General features: G+C 31.8%; 1 protein-coding gene across 1 annotated transcript; it reads left to right on the forward strand.

The window, feature by feature from the left end:
* Nucleotides 1-17903: 17903 nt before the first annotated feature.
* Nucleotides 17904-21662, forward strand: LOC115970846 (receptor-like cytosolic serine/threonine-protein kinase RBK2). Its single transcript, XM_031090465.1, has 9 exons — nt 17904-18154; nt 18715-18797; nt 18900-19280; nt 19384-19635; nt 19741-19895; nt 20075-20154; nt 20244-20379; nt 20484-20633; nt 21174-21662. Exons 3-9 carry the CDS (start codon nt 18917-18919, stop codon nt 21300-21302), a joined length of 1266 nt encoding a protein of 421 aa, XP_030946325.1. The 5' UTR covers nt 17904-18154; nt 18715-18797; nt 18900-18916; the 3' UTR covers nt 21303-21662.
* The last annotated feature ends 4363 nt before the right edge of the window (nt 21663-26025 follow it).

Raw genomic sequence — 26025 nt, forward strand, 5'->3', positions numbered from 1 at the left:
TATTAATTGGTTGGTCTAATAAGGCCAGCCCTTTTGACAGGTTTTTGAGATATGAATTAGGACTAGCACAGAGAGACAGAGGGAGAGAAGCAGACAGGTAGTACCGTAGTAGTTTCCTGGAACTGGTCCCATGGTTATCACTTATCATTACATTGGCCAAATCGGTCACTTACCGGCGGAAATTATTAGTAACGAACCACTGATGGTAAAATAAGTAGTAATATATTACTTTTTTTTAAACTCAAAGTTCATAAAAGTGAAGTTTATTATGTAAATCGAGTTTTAAACTCTCGATTTTCATAAAAAAATCATAGAACTCAAGTTCCATACAACACAATACTCGATCTCATCAAGCTTGAGGTCTCTGTAAATACAAAACTCGAGCATAATACTCTTTTTTTTTTCTTCTTCCATGGTACTCGAGCTTACCACGCTTAAGTTCCTTGTAATATGAAACTTGAGTTTGGCAACCTCGAGTTCCTTATACATTTTTTTTTTCCTGATTAAATAAAAGCATTGTAAATATAGAAATTTTAATTTCAAAATATTAATTTTTAGGCCACTCATACCCCTTGTTCATTCATTTTTAACACACTCATCAATTTCTAACTTCTAGGAAGCGTTATGGTCAAATTGGTTAGAATATTGGGAGTTACACACTCTTTTACATGTTGTTCTAATTTCTCATTCTAACCCCAATATTTTAACCAATTTGACCATAACGCTTCCGAGAAGTTAGAAATTGATGAGTGTGTTAAAAATGAATGAACAAGGGGTATGAGTGGCCTAAAAATTAATATTTTGAAATTAAAATTTATATATTTTATAATTCTTTCATTTAAATAAATAAAAACATATGTTTGTGCATTCAAATGAAAAAAATTACTTATTTTTATATTTATGTTTATTTGTTGATTATCGAAAAAAAAAAGTATAAGGAACTCAAGCTTGCAAAACTCGAGTTCCATATTACAAGGAACTTAAGCGTGGTAAGCTCGAGTACCATAAAAGAAAGAAAAAAAAAAAGAAAAAAAAAAGAGCATTACGCTCAAGTTTTGTATTTACAGATAACTCGAGCTTGATTAGATCGAGTATTTTGTTGCATGGAACTCAAGTTTACCAAGCTTGAGTTGCATGTGGCATTTTTTCAATAAAAAAATCCACATCAGCACGAGATTTTTTTATAAAACTCGAGTATTTAAAACTCAATTTACATAGCAAACTCAAATTTATGAACTTGAGTTTCAAAAAAGTTCTATATTGCTACTTATTTTGTAAACAGTGGTATGTTACTAATAATTTTCACGAAAAGTAGTAAATGGCCAATTTGGCCTCATTACATTAGTACAAGTTAAATGATAATTTGGTATACTATTATGATATTATCTATTTAAACTATTGAGCGAAAATTCAATTATTTTTGTTGGTCAAACTTTTAAAATCATCTCATTATTCCTTAGGTGTATGTGGCTCCCATCCTTTGTAACAATAAAATATATCATATCGAATGCATGTTTCCTTCCTCTTACATAGAGGTGGATCCCATACGAGAGGGAGGAAACATATATCCAATGCATGGTATACCTCCTCTTGTATGATAGGGAGGAATCCCTTGAAAGCTTTAAGTCAAGGTGGTTTAGGTCTTAAGTTGCATCTCAAACCAACCTCGTTAATGGTATATTTGGGATCTGCTTATTTTGCTGAAATTGAAAACTTTTTGCTGAAAGTATTGTAAATAAAGGTAAAAGTTAGTTAAAATAGAACAGTGAGACCCATGAATAGTACCAAAAAGTACAATAGAACCCATAAATAGTAGCAAAAATAAGTTGAATAGTAAAATAAGTTGGCAAAAATAATTTTTGCCAAACAGTGTGTAAGTGGAGAATAGCAAAAATCACAATTCACCACAAACAACCATGATCACAATTGTTTGGTCTTTCATGTGTGGTGGTTAGATTCAATCAAAACCGACAATGATGGACAACGAAGGGTAACAAGAGACTTCCACCTAATTTGAAAGCCCTTTAAGATCTTTGCCAATTGGTTCAGTTGCATCATATTTCACTACAAGAAAATTGACACTCAAATTGAAAGGATCAATTTTTGGAGACTACAATCCACCGCCAACCACATTATATCATCAAAACTACTCAAATCTTGATAGGTCAATTTGAGCAGAGCACATGGTTTTTCGAACGAGTCTTTTAACAATCCTAGCTAGACCTCATTTCAGAACCATTAAGCCAACCAAGGACGGAGTTAAGGGTTAAGGATGGGAAATTGTCCTCCACCCAAAATTCATATACCCATTTGATTGATAATAAATCTCTCTCTCTCTCTCTCTCTCTCTCTCTCTCTCTCCTTAATTTTTTTTTCTTTTCTTTTTAATGGATTTTCTTTACATAATTCTTTTATGATTTATATCGTAATTAATATGTTATTATTACACTTCATTAAATAAAATAAATATTTCTTTTTATTTTATCAATGTCTTTTAATGACTAAAAATATATAAAAGGCAATCAAATGTAAATAATTTAAATAAAAAAAAATATAGAAAGCAAGAGTTTTAATTAAGAGAAAAAATAACTTATTATAACATTTCGAAAGTGATAAATATATATATATATATTTAAAATTAATAAAAGGAGCACAAATTTTTAGTGTGCGTTTGACATTGGTTTAAAAAGCCTGTTTTTTTATTATTTAGCTTATTTTTACTATTATTCATGGACCCCATTACACTTTTTGGTACTATTTATGAGTCTTACTGTATTATTTTAACTACTTTTTAGTTTTATCTATAGTAATTTCAGTAAAAAAATTTCAGTTTCAACTAAATAAGTTATTTTTAAACAGACACTAATGTAATAATTTATTATTTTCACGTAAATGTGTGTATAAGAATATTTAAGAATGAGTACATCTTCTCAAAAAAAGAATCAGTACAAAACAAACTCAATAGTTTAATATTTTTTCAAGAATTATTTTATAAGTCTATATTAACCAAAATATAAGAATTCACATAAGGTTTGTCTAATTATTAAAATTAAAAAACTTATATTATGTGAATTATAAGTGGACCAAAAAAAAAAAAAAAAATAGAGCTTTCGGTCAACCAAAAGTCGTGATTCAGAGTTCATATGTATATTTTCTTCCCGACGGCACGGCAGTGTTAACAAAATCATTTCTAACATGCATCTAGACATATGTTGTGATGACATGGTGACGTCATTTCATGCACATGTCTAAATTCTTTAGATCTCTTGGTTGTCATCTTCTCATTTGTCAATATCAAACTATTTTTGTAAAATGTAAATTACAATAAATCTTCTCAATTTGTCAATATCAAACTATTTTTGTAAAATGTAAATTACAATAAATACTCAATTTGAATATACGTCCAATTCATTGTATCAAACTATGGGAGGCTGTTTTCTTCAGAATTACATCAAGAAAGTGAGAAACTCAAGTCAACTAGTAAATTGAAAAAATAAAATTTCTAAGTTTCCAATTGTGAATTGCTTTATCCCTTCATAATGCTAGGATATCTTGGTTAATTAAATAAAAGAAAATACCCCATGTGTTTAAAACGTGAGATAACGATAATTGAATTGTTAATTCATGATTTAAATAAATTAACTTATGGTTGCTAGATAATTTTGATTAATAAACTTTAATTCTGTCGGCTAATTTATATGGGTCAAAATTCAAGATTTCTGAAAGACTTTCCCAAGGAAGTAAAAGGAGAAAGCTTTCATTCATTTCCTACTTTTGTCTTGTCACGATTTGCAAACTTTGATTCCAATCCATGATATTATATTGATTGATTAATAATTAAACCCACCCCCACTATGTGTTATGGTCATAAGTCCTATAACAATTAACAACCTCAACTATGATGTAGATTTCAATATACAAAATAAAACTATGCAGATCGATCCCCATGTACATGATTATAAACATCATACGTTTATGGGAACTTTGATCAAGAAACCATGAAAGAAGAGTCTAGGTAGTTGGTGGAGAGGGAGACAAGATTGGAAAGTGATGGGTGTTCGTTTGTTTCTTAGGAATAGTTTCTAGAACAGGTGTGAGAATGAGGAGAGGGTTAGGTATTGAGATTGAGATTGAGATTTTTGGTTGTTGACTAAAATCTATGGAGTCTGAGTCTGAAGCTTGATTGCTCTTTGCTAGGGCTTTGAGCCCAGCCAGCAAGTTTGACATTTGACTAGTGAGTGAAGGCGGGCACACCGCACACCAATCATGGAGGTTCCTTCCAGGAAATCTATCCCTTTCCCCCCTTTTTGGCAACTCAACTATTATTGAATAATGCCTGAAAAATCAACCCTCTCAACCTTCCAGAGCCTCCTATGCAGCCTCCCAATATAGGAGCCTCTAGAAGGAATAACAAGTATTTATAATCACAATGATATATTAAATCTCCCTCGCGAGAGAGATTTGATATACCGACTTTCTTATGAGAGAAATTTTATATATCATTATGATACAAGTCGCACAATATTTGTGACATAGATTTGCAAGAGAGAATTGATGTGTCAGGGGATATATTAAATATACCCACTTTCTTGTAAGAGAAATTTAATATATCATTATGACACAATATTTGTGATATAAACTTGGAAGAGAGATTTGATGTGTGTGGCATAAAATAAACTAAGGGTATGTTTGGTTGGGGTGAAACAAAGAGGATGGAAAAGAGGGAGAGGAAAATAGGGTGGAAAATTGCATTTTCCACTGTATGGTTCAAGAGAGAAAATGGGGAGGAAAATTTTCCCTCTGAGCCCACATTTCTTTATCCTCCCAATTTGAGAGGAAAATAGAGAGGAAAAAGTGTTGAATGATGTACTTTACTCAAATACTTTCACTTTATTCATCTCATCTACCCCTCACTTTATTCATCTCCCCTGTGAATGATTATTATTTTTTTTTTTCCATTATTCCCAAATGTCTTCACACAGCACGTATATAATATAACTAAACAATAGACACAAAAAGTGCAAATCAATAGTTGTTTGTTATGTCATTCTATTTTGTTTTTTTATTTTTTGGTTGAAATTGTCTTCCTAGGTAATAAGCAGAGCCATAAATTTTAAATTATTATAATAATAAAATAATTAATATAAATTTACATATATTTGTGTTAATTTTTATATTATTTAATGAGTGTAAATATATCTATTTCCTATATATTATATAACAAGGACATAATAATCAATTTATATAAACTACATTTTCCATCCTTCTCTTTTTCTCTTCAGCCAAACAAAAAAGTTTTCCACCCCCTCCAACAAAACACACATGGGGGAAAACTAAATCTTTTCTATCCTCCCATTTTTCCATCCTCCCACTTTTCCACTCCTCTAACCAAACGGACCCTAAGGAGGGAAAGTTTGTTACAACAAAAAGGGCCTAAGAAGGTAGGGCAAACTTGCATAGAGCATGGACTAGCCCAATTTGGTAGAGAAGGTAGAGACAACTTGCATTGAGCATGGCCTAGCCCAATTTGCTATTGGATCGGTTTTGCCCCTCATAAACTTTATAGTTTAAGTAATCAATCCTTTAAGCTACAGGATCTGTTTCAATGTTCCATTTTTTTCATATTAAAAAAGAATAAAATTTAATTACAAAATTGATTGTAATTTTAAACTATAACCTTACTTAATATCTTTTTATTGAATATGAATTTTGACAAATCCACTATTAGATTACATCTTTTTTTTTATATCTTCTATATTTGCAAAATTTCTAAAAAATTAAAGACCAATAGCTATGTCATTAATAAATTGTTTAAATTGCAAGTTTTTATAGTTTAAAATTATACATAAAATATTAGCTTATAGATCATATAGTAAATAATATTAATTTACACAAAATTTGATATATGTATTAAGAGCGTAAAGAATATGCAATTCAACGGTTAGATTTTCAAAATATATAGTATTATTTATTTTGTTTAGTAAAGTTGTAACATTTGACTATAAATAATTTTGTATCTAAACTTTGTCCATTCAAAAATACCTTCTTCTTTTTTTTAAGTTATTTATTTCAATAAATCCATCATTTTCATCAGCCAAATCAACACACTCAAAGTCAAACATTATTTATTTACAACTGTTTTTTCTTTTTTTCTACAGGGAATAATAGTTCTATACGTTGGCTACCTAGTACCTAGGTTAGCATATATGACTCGAGTCCATGTATATCATATTACCGACTACACGACAACACATAATATTAATAATTCATTTTTATTTTCACGTTTTAAACACTAGATGTTTAAATTATACATATATACTTTATTCAGTTGAAAATTTATTTATAAAATACCAACAGAGATAGGTGTTTTTGATGAAAGACCCATTGCATGCGGACTTTTTATTTTTTATTTTTTATTTTTATCTCTTAAGATTATATTATTTGATTATGATTTATAATAATATTCACTGTATGATTGCTATTGGCTAAGTAATTAATTGGAGAAGGAAATAGAGTGTATAACCATCGTGCTATCCTTTCCACGACTCCACATAATAAACTATTATTTCAATAAGATATGCCAACAATGATTCCAATTACTTTAGTGGTCAATTGCATACGCCCACAAGTTATCGTGTAAGGGAATTTTATTAATAGGAAATAAACTTTGCCAAACAATAAATAATAAGGCTTTTCACACATCCATTTAGCCACAAAAATTATTATTGAGGTTTTCAATCCTATTCCCCAAATCCTATCCATGTTTTTTATTTATTTATTTTAAATCTCCCTTACCGTCTTTATTTTGTTTGCCAAATTAAGGAATGTATTTTTAGGAGTTATTTCTTTTTATTTTGCCCAAGAATGAAGTTTGTCAAACATTGGGTTATCCAAAAAAAAAGAAAAAAAGTTTGTCAAATATTGGAAGCAACTACTTTACACAGTTTCTTTCTAATTCTATACTATTTTTTTTTTCTTTGAGGAAAATATACTATTTCATTTAAGTGATTGTTATCTATTTTTTTTAAAATCATGTATCAAAATGACTTCTTCTCTGTATATGCATTAATGTTAAGGAAGTTTCCATTGGGTTCGTCTATTATTATCACGTGCAAATAATAAATTACCAAAATAAATAGTATTCTTTCTCAAAAAAAAAAAAAAAAAAAATTACTAGTATTCATTTTTTGAAGCTTTGGATGCAACTAAACATCTTGTGTACGTAAATAGTAAAACTTTTAAAATATAGCGTGTGTATATATATGAACACTGTCAAAACAAAGTGCTTCAAGGGCCTTAAAACTCTTTTTAGAACATATAGGGTGCCTCTGGTAGTGCATTAGCATAGCCAGAAAAGGTTCTTTTTTAAGATCCTTAAATCTCTTTTAGTAGTAAAACATTTGCAACGTATACTGTATCTGGTACTGCCAAAAAAGTGCTTTAAGAGCCTTAAAACTCATTTTAACACATATAGGGTGCCTCTGGTGGTGCATTAGCACAACCAGAAAAGTGTTCTAAGATCCTTAAAGCTCTCTTAGCACAAATTGTCAAACATTGTAAACATCTTTAAGGCTAAAGTTGAAATTTGGAGCTGTTAGAGAGGGGAAAAACTCTATAATTCATTGTTCAAATTTTTTTATTAATCTAAACTTCAAATCAATATTCATTATAATTTGCGAAAACACTCGAAATGATAAAGAGATTTAGTAGTGATCATCACACGTTCCTCTATCATAAGAGCTTTAAAAGTTGGATGAAATATTAAAACAGAGAAACAAAAGGACAATTAGAGACTTTGGGACCGGACCTAGTTGATCCAAGAGATACATCCTCCTAAGATAGAGGAGATGACAATGGCCCTAAGAATAATAAGACGAGGCCCAAGAAATCATGTGATGCGATGAATATAATAAAATTTCAAAATTGTGGTTAAATCTTGATGGCAATATATGTAATTAGTCTCTAACCTGTGAAATGCGTAGGGATTGGGCTGAAATGGACTGAAGTGGATCAAATTGACAGAAATAGACTAAAGTGGACTGAAATGAACCAAGGTGGACCTAATTGGACTGAAGTAGACCAAATAGACTGAGATAGACCAAATAAACCTAGTGGACCGAAATAGACTAAGTGAACTAAAATGCTATGCTGATGTAGTGATGTGGCTCAATTGGAGTGTAGCAAGAATAAATGCTACAATTTAACTTTTAAATATTATATAGATATAGATGTATCCATTTTTTTAATGTAATCCACCTAAGGAATTTTGATTCGAATGTAATCATAGCAATGCCAAGTATGAGATTGGGCCAAGCCACGTGAGAAATTTTGGAAGTCAAACTGTGATGCAGCATTGGAGTCAATAAGGCAGGTATCACAGGCTGTGCTTGGTGATTGGAGTGACAGAATCAGGTAGGGTTGGGCTACACAAATTCCAAAATGCAACCTGAAGGTTGAAGCAGCATAGGCCAAAGCCATCTTTTGGGCTCAAAATTCAAATCTTATGTATATTGCTGAAACTTTTGGGCTCTTTAACTGGCTAAGGATAAACAACTAAAGAAAGTTGTCATAGACTCTTTAACTGGCTAAGGATAAACAACTAAAGAAAGTTATCATAGAAAACTGATTCTAGATCATGTCACCTATATGTAGGCTAGTCAAATGGACGACTAGAAGTGCAAATAGAGTGGCTCACTGGCTAGTCAAATCACAAATGGACTTTAAGAAAATGTACGTATTTGGTAGTTGTTGGAACATTTTAATATTAAATAATTAAAATGAGTAAATGTTATAAAATAAATGTAAAGATGTGGAGTGAATATGGAAGATGAAGAGTTGTGAAAAATGTTTAATCTCACATTGAAAAGGAGAGAGACTTTTTTATTCTTTTTAATTGTGGTGATTAATGGGCTAACATGAATTGTCTCAGATATTGGGCTAGATACGTGCGCAAGGGGGAGGTGAAGATTGGAGGTACTTGCCGATCATTTCTATGATTATTATGATACAACTTACAATTCTGCTAAGAAAATTTGGAAGGCTTTACAAAGCAAGTATGATACCGAGGAGGCAGGTGCAAAGAAGTATGCTGCTAGTAGATTTTTCTGTTACCAAATGGTGGATGGAAAATCGGTGGTGGATCAAGCACAAGACTTCCAAATGATTGTGGCAGAATTGAGATCCGAAGGCATAAAGATTGGAGACAATTTGGTGGTAGCTGGCATAATTGATAAACTACCACAATCTTGGAGGGAGTTCCAAAAGACTTTGCGGCACAAACAAAAGGAGACATCCTTGGAGACTTTGATCACACACATCCGTGTGGAGGAGGAGGCTAGGGGACAAGATGCACTCATGACACAAGAGAGCAATGGTAATTCCACCACAAAGGTAAACCTTATTTCATCCAATAATAATATGCCCAAAAATCATTTTCCTAGAAATGTTCAATTGAAGCCTAAAAAAAGAGCCTTTAAAAATAATAATAGACCTCAAGGAAGGAGAAACCCAAATAAAAATTACAATAAGAACCAAGGACCCCCTTCACAAGATCAATTTAATAGATCCTGTTTTGTCTGTGGCAAGAGTGGGCATATTGCTCGATTTTGCAAATTTCGGAAACGTGAATCTGTCCCACAGGCTAACGTAACCAAAGAGCCTTTAGTGGCTATGATTACAGACATCAATATGATGCAATATGTTGAAGGGTGGTGGGCAGATTCCGGTGCTAATAGGCACGTCTGCTATGACAAGAATTGGTTCAAATTGTACACTCCTTTTGAAGAAGAAAAAACTGTTATGCTTGGTGACTCTAGTAAAACCAAGGTTCTTGGGAGTGGTGAGGTTGAATTGAAATTCACTTCTGGACGTGTGCTAACATTGAAAGATGTACTTTACACTCCGTCCATGAGGAAGAATTTGATGTCAAGTTTTTTACTTAACAAGGCTGGCTTCAAGCAAACTATGGAATCTGATAATTATGTAATCACAAAAAAGGGATTATTTGTGGGCAAGGGTTATGCTTGTGATGGAATGTTTAAATTGAATGTTGAGAATAATAAAGCATCTACCAGTTCAGTTTATATGCTTTCTTCTATTAATTTTTGGCATGCTCGTTTGTGTCATATAAATAGTAGATATGTGGGAATCATGAGTAGTTTAGGATTAACTCCAAGACTGTCAAAAGATTTTGAAAAATGTGAAACTTGTAGTCAAGCTAAGATTACAAAAAGGCCTCATAAAAATGTTGTAAGAAATACCGAATTGCTTGAGTTAATTCATTCCGATTTATGTGAATTTGAGGGAATTTTAACTCGTGGAGGAAATAGATATATTATCACTTTTATTGATGATTTCTCAAAATATACAACTATTTATTTGTTAAAAAATAAAAGTGATGCTTTTGAAAAATTTCAAGATTTTTTAAAAGAAGTTGAAAATCAATTCGGTAGAAAAATAAAAAGAATAAGAAGTGATAGAGGCCGTGAGTATGAATCAAGTGCATTCAACTCATTTGCTCAGTCTTTGGGAATTATCCATGAAACTACTGCACCATATTCACCTGCTTCTAATGGTGTGGCTGAAAGAAAAAATAGAACTTTAATGGAGTTAACAAATGCCATGTTAATTGAATCTGGTGCACCTTTACATTTTTGGGGTGAAGCTATTTTAACTGCATGTCATGTTTTTGAATAGGGTGCCACATAAAAAATCACACACCACACCTTTTGAGATGTGGAAAGGACATAAGCCAAATTTGGGATATTTGAGAGTATGGGGCTGTCTTGCTTATGTAAGGCTTACTGACCCTAAAATGCCTAAATTAGGTATAAGAGCTACTACCTGTGCTTTTCTTGGTTATGCGATTAATAGTGCAGCCTATAGATTTTTTGATCTTGAAAACAAAATAATTTTTGAATCTGGTGATGCAATTTTTCATGAAGAAAAATTTCCTTTTAAATTGAAAAATAGTGGGGGTGAAGAAAATATTTTGCCACAACCTAGTTCTTCTACTTCACATTTACAAAATCAAGAAAATTTTGAAATGGAACCTAGAAGGAGTAAAAGAGCTAGAGTTGAAAAGGATTTTGGTCCTGATTATTATGTTTTTAACATTGAGGAAAATCCCCAAAATTTAAAAGAGGCTTTAACATCACCTGATGCTATATTTTGGAAAGAGGCTGTAAATGATGAGATGGAATCTCTAATTTCTAATAAAACTTGGAAATTAGTAGATCTTCCACCGGGTTGTAAGACCATAGGTTGTAAATGGGTCCTTAGAAAAAAGTTGAAACCGGATGGGTCAATAGATAAGTTTAAAGCTAGACTTGTTGCAAAAGGCTTTAAACAAAAAGCTGATCTTGATTTCTTTGATACATTTTCTCCGGTAACAAGAATTACATCTATTAGATTGTTAATTGCCATTGCTGCAATTTTTGATTTGAAAATTCATCAAATGGATGTAAAAACTGTTTTTCTTAATGGGGACCTAGAGGAAGAGATTTATATGGACCAACCCGAAGGCTTTGTAAAGCCTGGACAAGAAAGCAAGGTATGTAAGTTAACTAAATCCCTATATGGCTTAAAACAAGCACCTAAGCAGTGGCATGAAAAGTTTGATTCCTGCATGATTGAGAATGGTTATAAATCAAATGAATGTGATAAATGTATTTATTCTAAATCATGGAATAATTTACATGTTATTATTAGTCTCTATGTTGATTTTTGGCTCAAATATGCATGTTATAAATGAAACAAAAAATATGCTTAAAAGCCATTTTGATATGAAAGATCTTGGTGAGGCTAATTTTATTTTGGGCATGAAAATTACAAAAACATGTGATGGAATATATCTTGATCAATCACATTACGTTGAGAAAATACTGAGAAAATATAATTTTCATGATCACAAAAGTGTAGCTACTCCTTTTGATTCTAGTGTTCATTTATTTCCTGTGAATAATGATGATGAGATTTTTAATCAAAAGGATTATGCTAGTATCATTGGTAGTTTGCGTTATGCTACTGATTGTACTAGACCTGACATTGCATATGCAGTAGGAGTGCTAAGCAGATTTACTAGCAAACCTAGTAAAGATCATTGGCTAGCTATTGAGCGAGTCATGAGATATTTAATTGGTACCAAAAACTATGGCTTATTTTATAAAAAGTATCCTGCTGTGATTGAAGCTTTTAGTGATGCCGATTGGAATACTTTGTCAGGTGATTCTCTCTCTACCACTGGTTATATTTTTACTTTAGGTAGTGGTGCTATTTGTTGGAAATCTAAAAAGCAAACGATAATTGCTAATTCAACAATGGAAGCTGAATTAATAGCATTAGCTTCAGCTAGTGAAGAGGCAAATTGGCTTAGAGGTTTGTTATATGAAATTCCACTTTGGGAAAAGCCAATTCCACCTATATTAATTCATTGTGATAGCACTGCTGCAATTGGTAGAGTTAAAAACCGTTACTACAACGGTAAATCCAGACCTATAAGAAGAAAGCACAGTACCGTGCGATCTTATTTGAGTAGTGGCATCATAACTGTGGATTATATTAAATCTAATGATAATCTTGCAGATCCATTTACCAAGGCCTTGGCAAAAGATAGAGTCTGGAATACATCGAGGGGGATGGGACTAAAGTCCATAGAATCATGAGCCATGTATGAGGATACCCAACCCAAGGACCAGAGATCCTGAGAATTGGGTTCAATGGGAAAAACGAATCATATGATGGTCGTAAGAAATGCACTATTTTTTTTTTTAAATTATTTATTCTGTAAATAATTTTTTAATTGTTCATCCCTATGATGTAAGTGCATTTATCCTGTAATGTGGAGAGGTTGAGTAAAAAACTCTTAATGAAATTTGTAGCTCGTATGAGTGGGGTGTCAGAATTGCAGGAGCACCCTTGACAAATTTCACCTATGTGAGTGTGGGGGTGGGGCCGCTCCCTATGAGATTTGGACTTAATCTCAAATACACTCATGAAACTGGGATCAGCACATGGCCGTAAAGTGCTAGCTATAAAAGCTCATGTCAACACCTGGGTTGTTATGTGTAAGCAGTGATGTTTAATTTCCCTAAAGCAGTCCTAGTTCAAGTCGGAGACCACTACGACTCTGGAGTTGAGATCGTTGTTTTACTAAGTGAAGGTTCAATGCAGAGCACACCTTCATGATGCATAGTGACCCATCTTTGCCTGGTAATCTCTCTTTAACTAAAATTTAATATTAAAATGAGTGGGGGATTGTTGGAACATTTTAATATTAAATAATTAAAATGAGTAAATGTTATAAAATAAATGTAAAGATGTGGAGTGAATATGGAAGATGAAGAGTTGTGAAAAATGTTTAATCCCACATTGAAAAGGAGAGAGACTTTTTTATTCTTTTTAATTGTGGTGATTAATGGGCTAACATGAATTGTCTCAGATATTGGGCTAGATACGTGCGCAAGGGGGAGGTGAAGAGTGGAGGTATCAAAAATGGAAATGAATCAGGCCCTCAGTAGTCTTCACTTCAGCCTTGATTTTTTTTTTTTTCCCTCTAAAACTGGGTGGCAAGATATTTGTAACTTTGCTCTCGATCACTTAATTTTAATGCTTTAATTTTTTTTTCTTTCATTGAAAAAAAATAAAATTCATGTACAAACCTTCCACACTTTTTTTCAAAATACAATATTTTAAAACCTTTTTCTTTTTTCTAGATATAATTTTTTTTTAAATAATTGAAAAAATAAACTACGCTTAAACAGGCATGGTGTGTCTGTGCTAATTGAGAGCCATATTTGCATGTCTTGGCCCTCAAGCATACACATTGACTATTTGATTTTCCATCAACTTTAGCGTAATATAGTTTGTAATATTGATTACAAGTATCTTTTGTGTTTGGTAGAATATCCCAAATCCCATGATTATATGGCTCAAATCAATATGTTTTTCTATCACAACCTGTTAGGTGCAGACCCTTTACCTAGCCAATAGGTGATCTTAGCAGGCATCAAAAATCAATGCCCACTTTGACCTAACATACCATCCATAAATAAAAAAATTCTATCAAATGATGATTGTGTTTGAAGTTTTGAACACAGTCAGACCACCAAACATGAAAATTATAGTCTTTTACTGGGTTTCAGTTGAAGTCGTAAGTGAGAGTTAGTGTTTGTGCAGATATTCTAGGTTTTTCTTTTCTTTTTTTTTTTTAATGCTCACAAGATTTTGTGGAAAAAGAAGAAGTTATATATTGACTGCAATTGCCACTTGCTAGTTAAACTGTCACCAAACTCTATAATTGGTAAGTTGATTGGTTTATATTACGAATAAGTCATGGAAGGATTAACAGAATTGATTAGACATTTAAATTCAAAAACTGAACGACTTAGCAAATAGATATTTTAACCATTAACAAATTTCACTTAGCCAAAGTCGTAAGAGGGAGACAGGGGATATGTGATGGAGAATTAAAGAAACGCAATAACAAAACACTAAAACATATCAATTAAAAGTGGACTTGTGAAGAATACATAAACTCATCAACCCAATTGTAGAGCAAAATTTCATGAAAGAATAAAACAAAATCCATTAAAAGAAATATGATTTATATATATTATGTAGATTTATCACGTAACATGTCATTATAAATATGATTTCTATTTTAATTTGCACCCTCCTTTTAAGTCTTGATTTTACTCCTGAAATATTAAACTCAATGTGTAATGGTCACCATTATGGTCCTCAATCATCGATGTAATATTGGTAAGAGTCTTATAGCTCAACTTGTAGGCATTTTTAAGTGTTTCTAAGATATCTAAAGTTCAAATCCCCTTATCTCTCAACTATCAAATTAAAAAATAAAAAATAAAGAAATCTTTAGTACCATACTATAGCCCTCATTTTCACTCCAGAGTCTTCTTGATATCATTTTTTTCAAAGCTTTAAAATTATAAGTCAATGCAAGATTTTTGGTCTAAACTTCCACTCATGGAAACCGAGACTTTGGTTCATGAAGCTTTCATTTTGACCTTAGAACATAGAAGTTAGAAGGTCTTTTCTCTCAATCTTTCTTGTTTAGTGGTGAATTATCTTGAAATTCCACTTCATGACAACCACTATGTTAGTTATTTTATTAAACTCATAAAGGTCTTTTTGTCAAATATGATTACAAGTATGAGAGGAGCATTGAGGAATTAAATTAAGAATTGACTCCCAATGGCAATGGACTCCCATTCAAAGCAAGTATTCAAATAAAAAAGAAAAGTACTACATTCATAACATTTTCATAATACTTTTATAACGAATTATATGTAGTAAGTTGTTATTAGTTCTAATTTGAATTCATAATTTAAATTATTTTTTTTCCACCTATAACAACTAATAATAATCTATCACTTAAAATTTATTGTAAAAGCGTTATGAAAATGTTGTAAATATAGTATTTCTCAATAAAAAAAGGGTGATGGAATTACAGTTTTTCATCCTGAATTTTCAATTTATTTTTTATGTTCCCAAACTATCAATTTACTCAATTATGTATAAAATGAAAAAATAAATAAATAAATAATTGCATTAATCTACCGTCTACTGTCTAAATCTAGCGTTAAATAACTATTGTGTAAAACTATAGACGGGAAACCAATTCATAGTCTCATAGATACACTCAGTAAAGTGTTGTAGAAATAAAAGCCAGTGGGCCTGGGCTTACATGGGTCTACAAGTCGACAGCCGATGATCTAACAAAGAGCAATAGAGAACATAATACTAATATATTTTTGATATATTTCAACAGTAATGGTAAAATAGATGAAGGTGGTTGACACATAACACACCAATCTCAACAAATATGGATCTGCTTTTAATGTAAGATGGAAATAAGCCACCAACCCAACCAAAAACAAATCGATGTTGACACTGCTTATATCTGAATCAAAGCCAGAATTAAAGTGTCTTTTTAATAATTTAACTACACTCTTAATTGATTCCTCGAAACCCCATACTCCCAAGTCCCAAATTATCTACAAGATTTTTTTTTTTTTTTTGGTGAATTAATTAATTATCAGCAAGCTTGTGAAAAAAGCAAACAATAAAGTGTATAAAAACTACATGTTGGACAAAAGCAATGAAGTGTATAATAATTTTTTTTTTTTTAATAAAGTTTCAACCTATGATGTCTACATGATTGTATTTTTTTATCATCAAATTAAGACACTAATCGGTTTTTAGTGTAAATCAGATTTAAATCTCAAATCTCTTATTCAATTGTCATAGACTTTACTATTTTTTTTATAGAAATAATTACAATATGCTCTACCAGTTAAGCTAAGCATGGGAAGGCATCAATTCAGATATAAGACTCTTGACAAAATTTTACCAATTAAGCTAACTGAAACACTTAATATAATAAATCTTTCAATTGGTACAATGGTACACTATAGTCGGCACAATATTTTGATTAATCTTAATCATATGCATAATCTCAATTTCTTGCAAGGGGGTTTTGGTTTTTTATACTTAGTGAATGTGTGAGTTACGTTTGAATGATTATGAAGCAAGTATTTATAATTGCTATGAAGAATGTTAAATTGTTAAGGAATTGTTAGTACAACGCAATCGATTAAAAGTCCAAATAAATAATAGCCATTGGCTTGTCGTATGTCTGTGGAAAAGGTTGAAAAAATCTAGTAATATATCATACCTGCAACATAACGTACCCAAGGGGAATCGTGCATCGGTATAAAGTCTTGATTTCACATTATAATAGTAATGATGATACTTGCTACTTAGTGATTAAAATAGTAATAATGATAATTTGAGTAGATGTGACTCATGGAGCTAATTTACATATTCATTCATAATCATTTGCGAATTTTTTGAAAAAAAAAATGGAAATATTAAACCTCATATATTGTCTCAATTTTTACTTAATCCAAGGCATAAAGACCAAAGAAACAAACATTAGGTCAATTCAATTTTAATTACCATTTATTCATAAATTTCCATTTTAATTACCATTTATTCATAATTTTAAAAATTATACTTGTGTTGATGTTTATTTTAATTTTCTACACAGTTAGTCTTGAGCCAAAAAAAAAAGGAAAAAAAAGAAAAGAAAAGATTTTTAAAAAAAGAGAGATTTTTACTTTTTAGTAAGTCGACAATTAATGTAAAATTAGTCAACTAATGTGAAGAAATCTTTTATGGATTCAGTGAATTTGATTTCAATTAGTTGATGAAGCTCTATAGAGTCTTATCTTAAGATTAATTGGAATTAAAACTTAATTGAGTTGAATTAATTCATACCCTCATACTAATTTTATTTCTTTTTTAATTGGGCAAGAGAAAGTTACAAGCTAAACATATTCTATTTTACATAAAAGAGAGTTCCCCACAAGTCATTAAAATGAAAACAATTTTGAGAACAGCCTTAAAATCTATTATTATCAAACTTTACCTTTCAAGCTTTAATGACAGCTTTAAAAAAAAATTATCCTCATCCATTTAATACTTAATACATTCCTCCTAACTAGTATGGATTCATGTCCAACTTAATTGTCTATTCAACTTTTTCCTATAACTATAGGAATCAATGAAGTGAACAATTCAAAAATGTAACTCTCTCTGACTTTGAACTTGTACAGCCTCCACATATTATTTATGCATGGTCCTTTGAATAGGACACAGTTTGATCCATAAAGCCTAGTGTCTAATTCACATGATCTATATAACACCACATGACATTTCCCAAAGCAAACCAAGCAGCCAAATAGAGCCGTCTCTGACTCTCTGACCATTGAAGTTACCTGATAAGATCAATAAGAATCTTTAGGACCTTGTCTTGAAGAATAGTAGAATACAATAACATAATCTAGTACCTGTTTTTTTGTATTTATAATTTTTTGTATATTTTATTTTCAAAAAAAAAATATATATATTGTTAACAGTAACTTGCACCAAAAAAATATTAATTGTGAACAGTAGCCCAGGAAACATAGAAAAGGCAGTGTTTGTTGAAGAGCTTAGAGGACACCCTGAAATCAAAGCCCGCATCTTCTTCTTCTTCTTCTTTCATCTGTATTTTCTCTATTCATTCTCTTATTTGTTCTCTCTGTGTGTTTGCATGGAAAATATATGCAGCCTTCAGTTTCTCCTCATGGTATGTCCAAATCCAAGTTTGTTTTTGTTCTAGTAATTTTAAATTTAGTACTATATTTTGGCTTTATGCACTTTTCATTTTGTGGGTTTATTGCAATTTGTGTTCATATGTGATTATATGGCATCAAGTTTGCTTTTTGTTGCTTATTCTCTGTTCTGGAATTCTTCCATGTGTTTTTTTTTCATATTGGGCTATGCTTCTTCTTCCTGTTTCATTGATTTGTAAGTTTGAAATGTTCTTTTTTCGGGTATGGTATTTCAATGGCTTATCAGAATTTTGTGGTTTGGAATCTTTTGGCTATAGTTTTTTGTTTCAATGTCTAGTTTTCTCATCCAACTTGTTTTGTAATTCTACTTTGTTTCTAAGATACCATTCTTTTCTGCATTGTCCCATCAGTTCAATTCCTTTGTATCTACGTTAGTGTTTGTTTCATATGTTGTTCACTTTTGTTCATCTATATATATATCTAAATTTTCCTCTTATTAATAAAGATTTACTTGTAATGACTTTTTCTGTTCATGTTTTGGCTTCTAATCATTATCTGGGAACCATATTTGCAGAGAGAACAAAAACATTTGGGTAATTGACTGAAACAACATAAGAAAATCAAATGCTGTTTATGCTGCCTTTGATTCAACATAAGGTAAAAGTTTCCATCTTTTCACTCACTCATCTATTTCAAACTGTTCATTCTCAATTACCATTCCTAGCATTAACATGCTGCAATATTTTCCTTTCTTGGTAGGTTTCTGTTCTTTGAATATGAAAAAGAAGGTAGATTATTCTTCTCCTGTTGGAGTTCTTGAGGACTATTTTAAGAGCTCAGAATCTGAAACATATTCTTCAAAAGAACACAATGTAGACTATGAAGTGCAACAACACTCAAAGCCCACTTCTCGTTGGCATGGATTTGTCCAATTATTAAGAAGTAGATCCAAAAAATCACTGGCCACAATGCATCCTCTCAGTGTCATGAAGCTCTCAAGAAGAATTAGTGGTAGTATGAGGGAGGCCAAAGCTATGTTTCCAAGCTTTTGTGCAGATACTGATTTGAACTATACTAGATTACCATGGAAGAATTTTACCTTGTATGAGCTACAAACTGCAACCAACTATTTCAGTCATGGTTTGTAGTATGCTTCAGTATTTAATTTCAAATTTAGTAATCTGTTACTTATAATTTAATTATGACATGCCATGATAGAATTTTCGGCTTTGATTTGGTGTAGAAAACCTGATTGGAAAGGGTGGTTATGCTGAAGTTTACAAGGGGTGTTTACGAGATGGAAGACTTGTAGCAATCAAACGTCAAACAAAGGGAACAGCTGACGAGATTATAGGGGACTTCTTATCTGAGCTTGGTATAATGGTCCATGTGAACCATCCAAATACTGCCAAGTTAATTGGCTATGGGACTGAAGGAGGAATGCACCTTGTTCTTGAACTATCTCCACATGGGAGCTTAGCTTCTCTGCTTTACGGTCAGTTTCCATTTTGGGGTTACTATATCTCAAAATTTAGAGACTATAATTCAATGTATCCTGTTTTATTAATTCTTTTCCTTGTTGGAAAATGCCTATATATAGGTTCAAAGGAAAAGCTGGGATGGGGTATTAGGTATAAGATTGCATTAGGGACAGCTAAAGGTTTAGTATATCTTCATGAGGGTTGTCAAAAAAGAATCATCCACAGAGACATTAAAGCTGCAAACATTTTGCTTACAGAGGAGTATGAGCCTCAGGTACCATTTTAGTCACTTAAGATATACAAATATAAGCAACCTATGCTTGGACATTTGTGAAGAAGTTCATGCTTCAATCATGAAGTTTAGGTCAAGTGTTTTTAGATTACTTCCCAATGCACTTTATATGTAATTTTTCAGTAGTGTGGACTTCAATTAGTATGCCTATTTTGTAACAGATATGCGATTTTGGACTTGCAAAATGGCTACCAAAGGAGTGGACTCATCATACTGTTTCAAAATTTGAAGGCACATTTGGGTTGTTAACCAGCTTAACTTCTTTTTTTTTTCCTGACTATCAATCAAAGAATTGTTTATAGACTGAAGCCATTAATTGTTGAAGTGCAGGTATCTTGCTCCTGAGTTCTTACTGCATGGGATAGTAGATGAAAAAACTGATGTCTTTGCTTTTGGTGTGCTGTTATTGGAACTAGTCACAGGACGCCGAGCACTAGATTACTCACAGCAAAGCGTTGTTTTGTGGGTATATCTCTTAATTATATTCCCATGTGCAGGTTTAGACTTGTATGTTAAGTGTACATCTCATAGAGATGGCTACTGATAATTTCTTTTTGTTAAATGTATCAGGCAAAACCCTTGCTGAAGAAGAATCACATTAGGGAGCTTGTTGATCCTTCTCTATCTGATGACTACAACTCTCGACAGTTGAATCTTGTGCTCTTGGTTTCCTCTTTATGCATACAACAGTCATCAATTCGACGGCCTTCTATGAGTCAGGCATGTTCTGTTCTAGCACAGCTAATAATATTTGAGTATAGTGATAATACAATTAAGAAGAGACTTTCAGGTCAAAGTTGAGCCTGACTCAATGGTTCAGCTTTGGAGATTTTCCCCCAATGCTAAAAGACTGAACTTGTTGCAATAACAACAAAACCTTAGTCCCAAAATTTTGGGATCAACTATGTATCCTCAACAAATTAGTTAGGATTGACCATGTATTTATTGAACTTGTATATAATTAAATATCCAAAGATAATGTAGGGTCTAGGAGAAAGACTTTAATTTTTTATGCCAGTTGTTGCTTCATCATTGTCTAATTCTGAAGTGCAACAAGGTATTTCATTTCTGATAGTCTGGCAGGACTTCAATTTTATAACCAAAACATGTAATTTTTACTCTATTCCTCTCTTTTCTACTAGGTATAAACTAATCTGTGATAGTAATTAGTTTTTTTTCCCCATAATCAATAGTAATTAGTTTAACATTAAAGAACTCTATAGTAACAATTTTCACTGTCTGCACTTGAAAATGTAGCAGGTTCTACAGCTTCTTAATGGCGACCTTAGCTGCTTGAAATGCATGAAAAGCAGTCGAACAGCATTCTTCCAGAGAGCTTTCCAAGAAGAGTTCATTGGTGCAGAAGAGTGCAACCCAATTAAGACTTAGATGATACTAATGAGCATCAATATATGGGTTCCATATATAATTCCAAATATGATTATAACTCATTATCCACCATCATGTACATGATGAAACAAAGATTTAGGACATTGAAGCTTAAATGATCTTGCCCCATCAAGAATTTTAGTATGTTGGTCCCAGAAGAAAGGAATGATTATGCCTTTTCACCTATGTACTCAGAAGAAAATGTTAAAGAACAAAAGGAAAGAATGACAACGGGTTTGAACCTATGTACATAAAAGAGATTAGGTAACAAAACCTGAGAATGTTAAATTAACTTATATTGTAATGAATTCTCTGTACAGTTTTACTTGGAGGAAGTTAGGGAAACTTCTGTTAAGGTTATTTACAATTGCACCTCTCTCCCTAGAGATGTTTGTTATTAGTTATTACATCAAGCTACCATTTGGGTTTATTTACCATATAATGATGTACCAAAAAAATAAAGATTAATAATTAAGTGCGATTGATTAACTTTATTTTCTTCTGGTTTATTTAGTTTATTTGCTTATATACAGTTTTCTAAAGCTTTATCTTTCTAGGTACAAATGTAGTTTTATCCAATCTTATCAAATAAGATAATAAAATATGCTATGAGCGAAAAATAAAGTTAATCCAAATACACAAATATATATTTTTGGGTAAGCTAAAATTACCTTTTTTTAATGAAGAAGATTTGATTGATAGGAGGTCAATATCATCTATAATTGATATAATGGGGGTGGAGGAATGTATGGGCTAAGTTAGGTTAAGCCTTACTTTATTCAGGTTTAGTTTAAGCCTCACTTTATAAAGGTACCAACCAAGTATCAGCTACTATGAGTATGAATGGACCAAATAGATAATCTTGCCCGTTAATTATTTCTCAGTACTCAAACAGTCTAACCTCTCTAAATCTTATCAATGGTAATGTCTTTAATTATCTATCACACATCACAAAGTTTCTATTCATCTAAAATCAACTTTTTTGTTGTACAAAGATCTGAAATTCGATCTCCGCCTATATAAAAAATCAATTGGTCCATGACCTTTATGTTTTGTTGTTGGGTGGGTTTCATTTAACTCAATTGGTCAAGTTTTTTATCATCAGGAGCGAACGTCATGAGTTGAAACTCTCTTTCTCTCTCTCTCTCTCTCTATATATATATAAAAATAAATAAGGGCCTCTAGTCCTTAGTTTTTATTTATTTAAGATAGATGTTTGCCATTTACGTTTCTTGTTGGCATTTTTACTTTTTATAAAATTTTGAAGTGGGGAATGGCCAAATGGGGACCCATAGAGCTCAATTTCAACTAGACCTTTGTGAAAATTTCTATCATGGCAGCTATTCCTTTTATCAATCCCATCTTGGAGACTTTGACAAGTAATGGGAAGAGTATAAAGTATAAAGTATAAAGTATATGTAATTTGCCAATTTATTTTTCTATTTTCTTCATGTCGAAGGTTTTTTTTTTTAATATTCCTTACTAGAAATAGAAAATGAATTGAATTCCACATGTTTTTTAACATTTTTTTTTTTTTGTTGCACTAAGCCACCAACATTGAAGAATACATTATAGGTGGGCTTTGCACCCAATATAACCCTATCTAATTTATCACTAGTTTTGATGGGCTATAAAGGCCCAATTAGAGATGGGCATGAATATGTGTAACCTTTATGTAAAGGTGTGTAATGGTCAATCAACCTAACTCAATCCAACTAATGGATTAATATTTTATTCTTTGTAAAAAATTAGGTTTTTATTAATTATTTTTTAAAATTTTCAATAAATTATTACAATCTACATAATATACTTAAATTATATTTCAAATTCATCAAAATATAAATATCAATCAAACTAAAAATTAAAATAAGACTATATAAGTGTAGCGGCATTGGGCCTTGGATCCCATTATTTAGGTATATAATGGACCTAAGGCCCAAGCCAAGGACTAAAGGCGTCCGAGGAGGGTAAACGTTATCAAAAGAGCCCATGTTAGCAGATAGAGAAGTCAGTTTTGATCATAACAGCATAAGGGGTTGGACCAAGGATGAGAGCATCCTCGGCTAACCAAGGTCGAGGGTCTGTAGAGGTGGTTTGTCGTCTGGGAGAACGTCCCATGAACACTCTACTGATACGGATAGGCACTACAGGTACACAAGACAGAGAGATGTCCTAAAATATCTAAAGGGAAAGCTGCTACCACCACATTGAATGTCCTGCAGCTAACTTTCTGTCCGTATTTATGTGGAGAAGACCTCTTAACAGTGCTACCTTGGCTATCACAACTCACAGAAAGGCCAGAGAGGATGTCTGATGGGACAAGCACTCAAATAGTGGCTCAAATGATCAACAAGTATAGGATCAAGATCGTCTAAAGGGAACTATATAATGTAAGAAATCCTCCATGGGTAAGAGAGGAAGAAACAAAGAGAAAATTACTGTAGAATCAAGAACTGACTTTGTAATCAAATCTGAAAGAAATATATAAGAACAGATCTCCTCGGACTTTGCCAATGATGATTTTCTTCATTATAAACTTGTCCATTTACATCTTCTTGTCATCTAAATCTACTTTTGTGTTTGTTTGATTCATTAGAGCCCAATTTTCCAACTCATTCTTTACAAATTCATTGTTTTGAGCTTTTTGGGTCTCAGTCCATCTATTTGTTGGGCTGGGAATTCAAATCTGGTCCTTACAATAAGTAAAAAAAAAAAAAAAAAAACTTATATACATGGTGGGATAAGTTAGATTGAAAAAAATTATCAACTCGACTCAAGATTCAAAATAAAATTCCAACCTACTGACCTATGAAAATCATTGGGTTGGTGGGTTTAATGCATACCCTTACATCTATGGATGTTTTGACCAAAACCAATCACAAATCTTTGGCTTAGAGCTTGTTTTAGCTTAACAAAATAAGGTTTGGATCCTTTGGGGCTAGGGCTGTAAACGATCCGAGTTTTGTTGAGTTGTGAATGTTCAAGCTCAGCTCAATAGCAAAAGTAGAATGTTCAAACTTGACTTAAACTTGATACGAGCCCAAAAATAATGTTCAAGTTTGAACTCGTTATAAAGTATAAAAGGTTGAGCTCGGCTTGGCTTGGTTCATTAGTCAAGCCAAGCTCGAGCTCAATATCAAGCCCAGACTCAAGCTCAATATCATGCTTTTGAGCTTGAGATCCAAAACAAGTATATTATCAAACCTATATCAAGTTTATTATCTAGCCTATTTGGTTTGGATGAGTGGTTTCAACTTATAATTAATTAAAGTCTTAAAAGAATATGAGTTTATTGGTCAAGCTCATATCAATTTTATTACCAAACTCATAAATAAGCCTAAGTTCAATTTGTTTTGTTACTTTTGTATCGAGCCTTGGTTGTTCACGAGCTTGTTCATGAATAATATTTTTTACTCGAGCTTAGCTCATTTATTAAAAAGCCTAAAACTAAAGTTTAAGTTTGGCTTGTTTATAAACAAACAAACATGAACAAGCATTTTATTGAGCTAAGCCCGAGCTGCTTATAAATAGCTTGGTTCATTTACAGCCCTATTTAGGACATAATAACTTCAATGAAAATTATGATTAAAGACTTCTCAATTATCTAAGAATTACTTTATGGTTTAAGAATTTGTTTTTTTTCTTTTGTTGTTGGTAAGTATGGTTAATAAGTTATAGCCAAATATGGTATGAAAATAATCTAAATTGTCTGGAACTCTGGATTATAGTTGAAGACAATTTGGTTACTTAAAACACCCAACAACAAAACATAAATACCAACAATTACATTGTAATAATGACACCATTGTGTCCCTCAGTTGAATCAAGCAGCCACATGCCAAAAATGTCATCATTTTTGTCTCTTTTAGGATCTTATTTGCAAAAAAAAATAAGGTCATTATGAATTCATTCATTGACACACATTAAGAACAGAATTCTTCGAATACAAAAATGATCAAAAACGTCAACAATTCCACGTTAGGGTATGTAACATAGTCTCTCAAGTAAAGCAAATTTCCAACCCAAAAATGGTGTCACCTTGACCCAAAGTTTGGGCAAAGTGGACACAAATGATATCATTCTGATAATTCATCACTAAATTAGCCCTGCATTCTAAACTAAAATTAAGGCAAAAAGTAGTGATTAATTACCGTATTCTAAACTAAAACACCTGCCAATGACTGAACAGCCCAATCACAGCCCACAGGGCCACACCTTCCACGCCACCAATATCATTATCAACTATCATCGGTGTAGGCCCATTTGTGAAAAATAAAAATTAAAACAAAAAATAAAAAGCATTAAAAATCCAATTGTCCCATCGCAATAAATGAAAAGAAATTAGCCTTATCTATGATCTCATATAACATTAATTAAAGTATCAAAATCCTCATATATATAATACTATTTTTATTAAAAAATAAATTAATTTTTTCCTTTTCTATAATTTTTATATAAAAAATACTACATGAAATATCCATTATATATATATATATATATATAAGTAAAACTAATATTTAAGAATTTTTTTTATAATAGTTTTTATAAAATTATAAAATCCTAAGTGGTTGTGTGAGGAAAAATCCTAAGTGGTTAATTAGCTACGGCATCAGAAAAAAGATATTCTTTTTTAAGCGCCGTTGTATTTAACTCCAACACCACCATTTTCCTTAATCTCCGGCATTTGAAAAAAACAAAAAACAAATTAAGCAAAAAATATAAA

This window comes from Quercus lobata, chromosome 12, assembly GCF_001633185.2.
Source record: "Quercus lobata isolate SW786 chromosome 12, ValleyOak3.0 Primary Assembly, whole genome shotgun sequence".
Lineage (NCBI taxonomy): Eukaryota > Viridiplantae > Streptophyta > Magnoliopsida > Fagales > Fagaceae > Quercus > Quercus lobata.

Excerpts from the sequence above, each read along its gene's own strand:
- LOC115970846 (XM_031090465.1), top strand. The coding sequence starts at position 18,917 with ATGAAAAAGAAGGTAGATTATTCTTCTCCTGTTGGAGTTCTTGAGGAC. Across the intron at positions 19,281-19,383 it reads AACCAACTATTTCAGTCATG|AAAACCTGATTGGAAAGGGT; the intron begins GTTTGTAGTATG and ends GATTTGGTGTAG. Across the intron at positions 19,896-20,074 it reads CAGAGGAGTATGAGCCTCAG|ATATGCGATTTTGGACTTGC; the intron begins GTACCATTTTAG and ends ATTTTGTAACAG.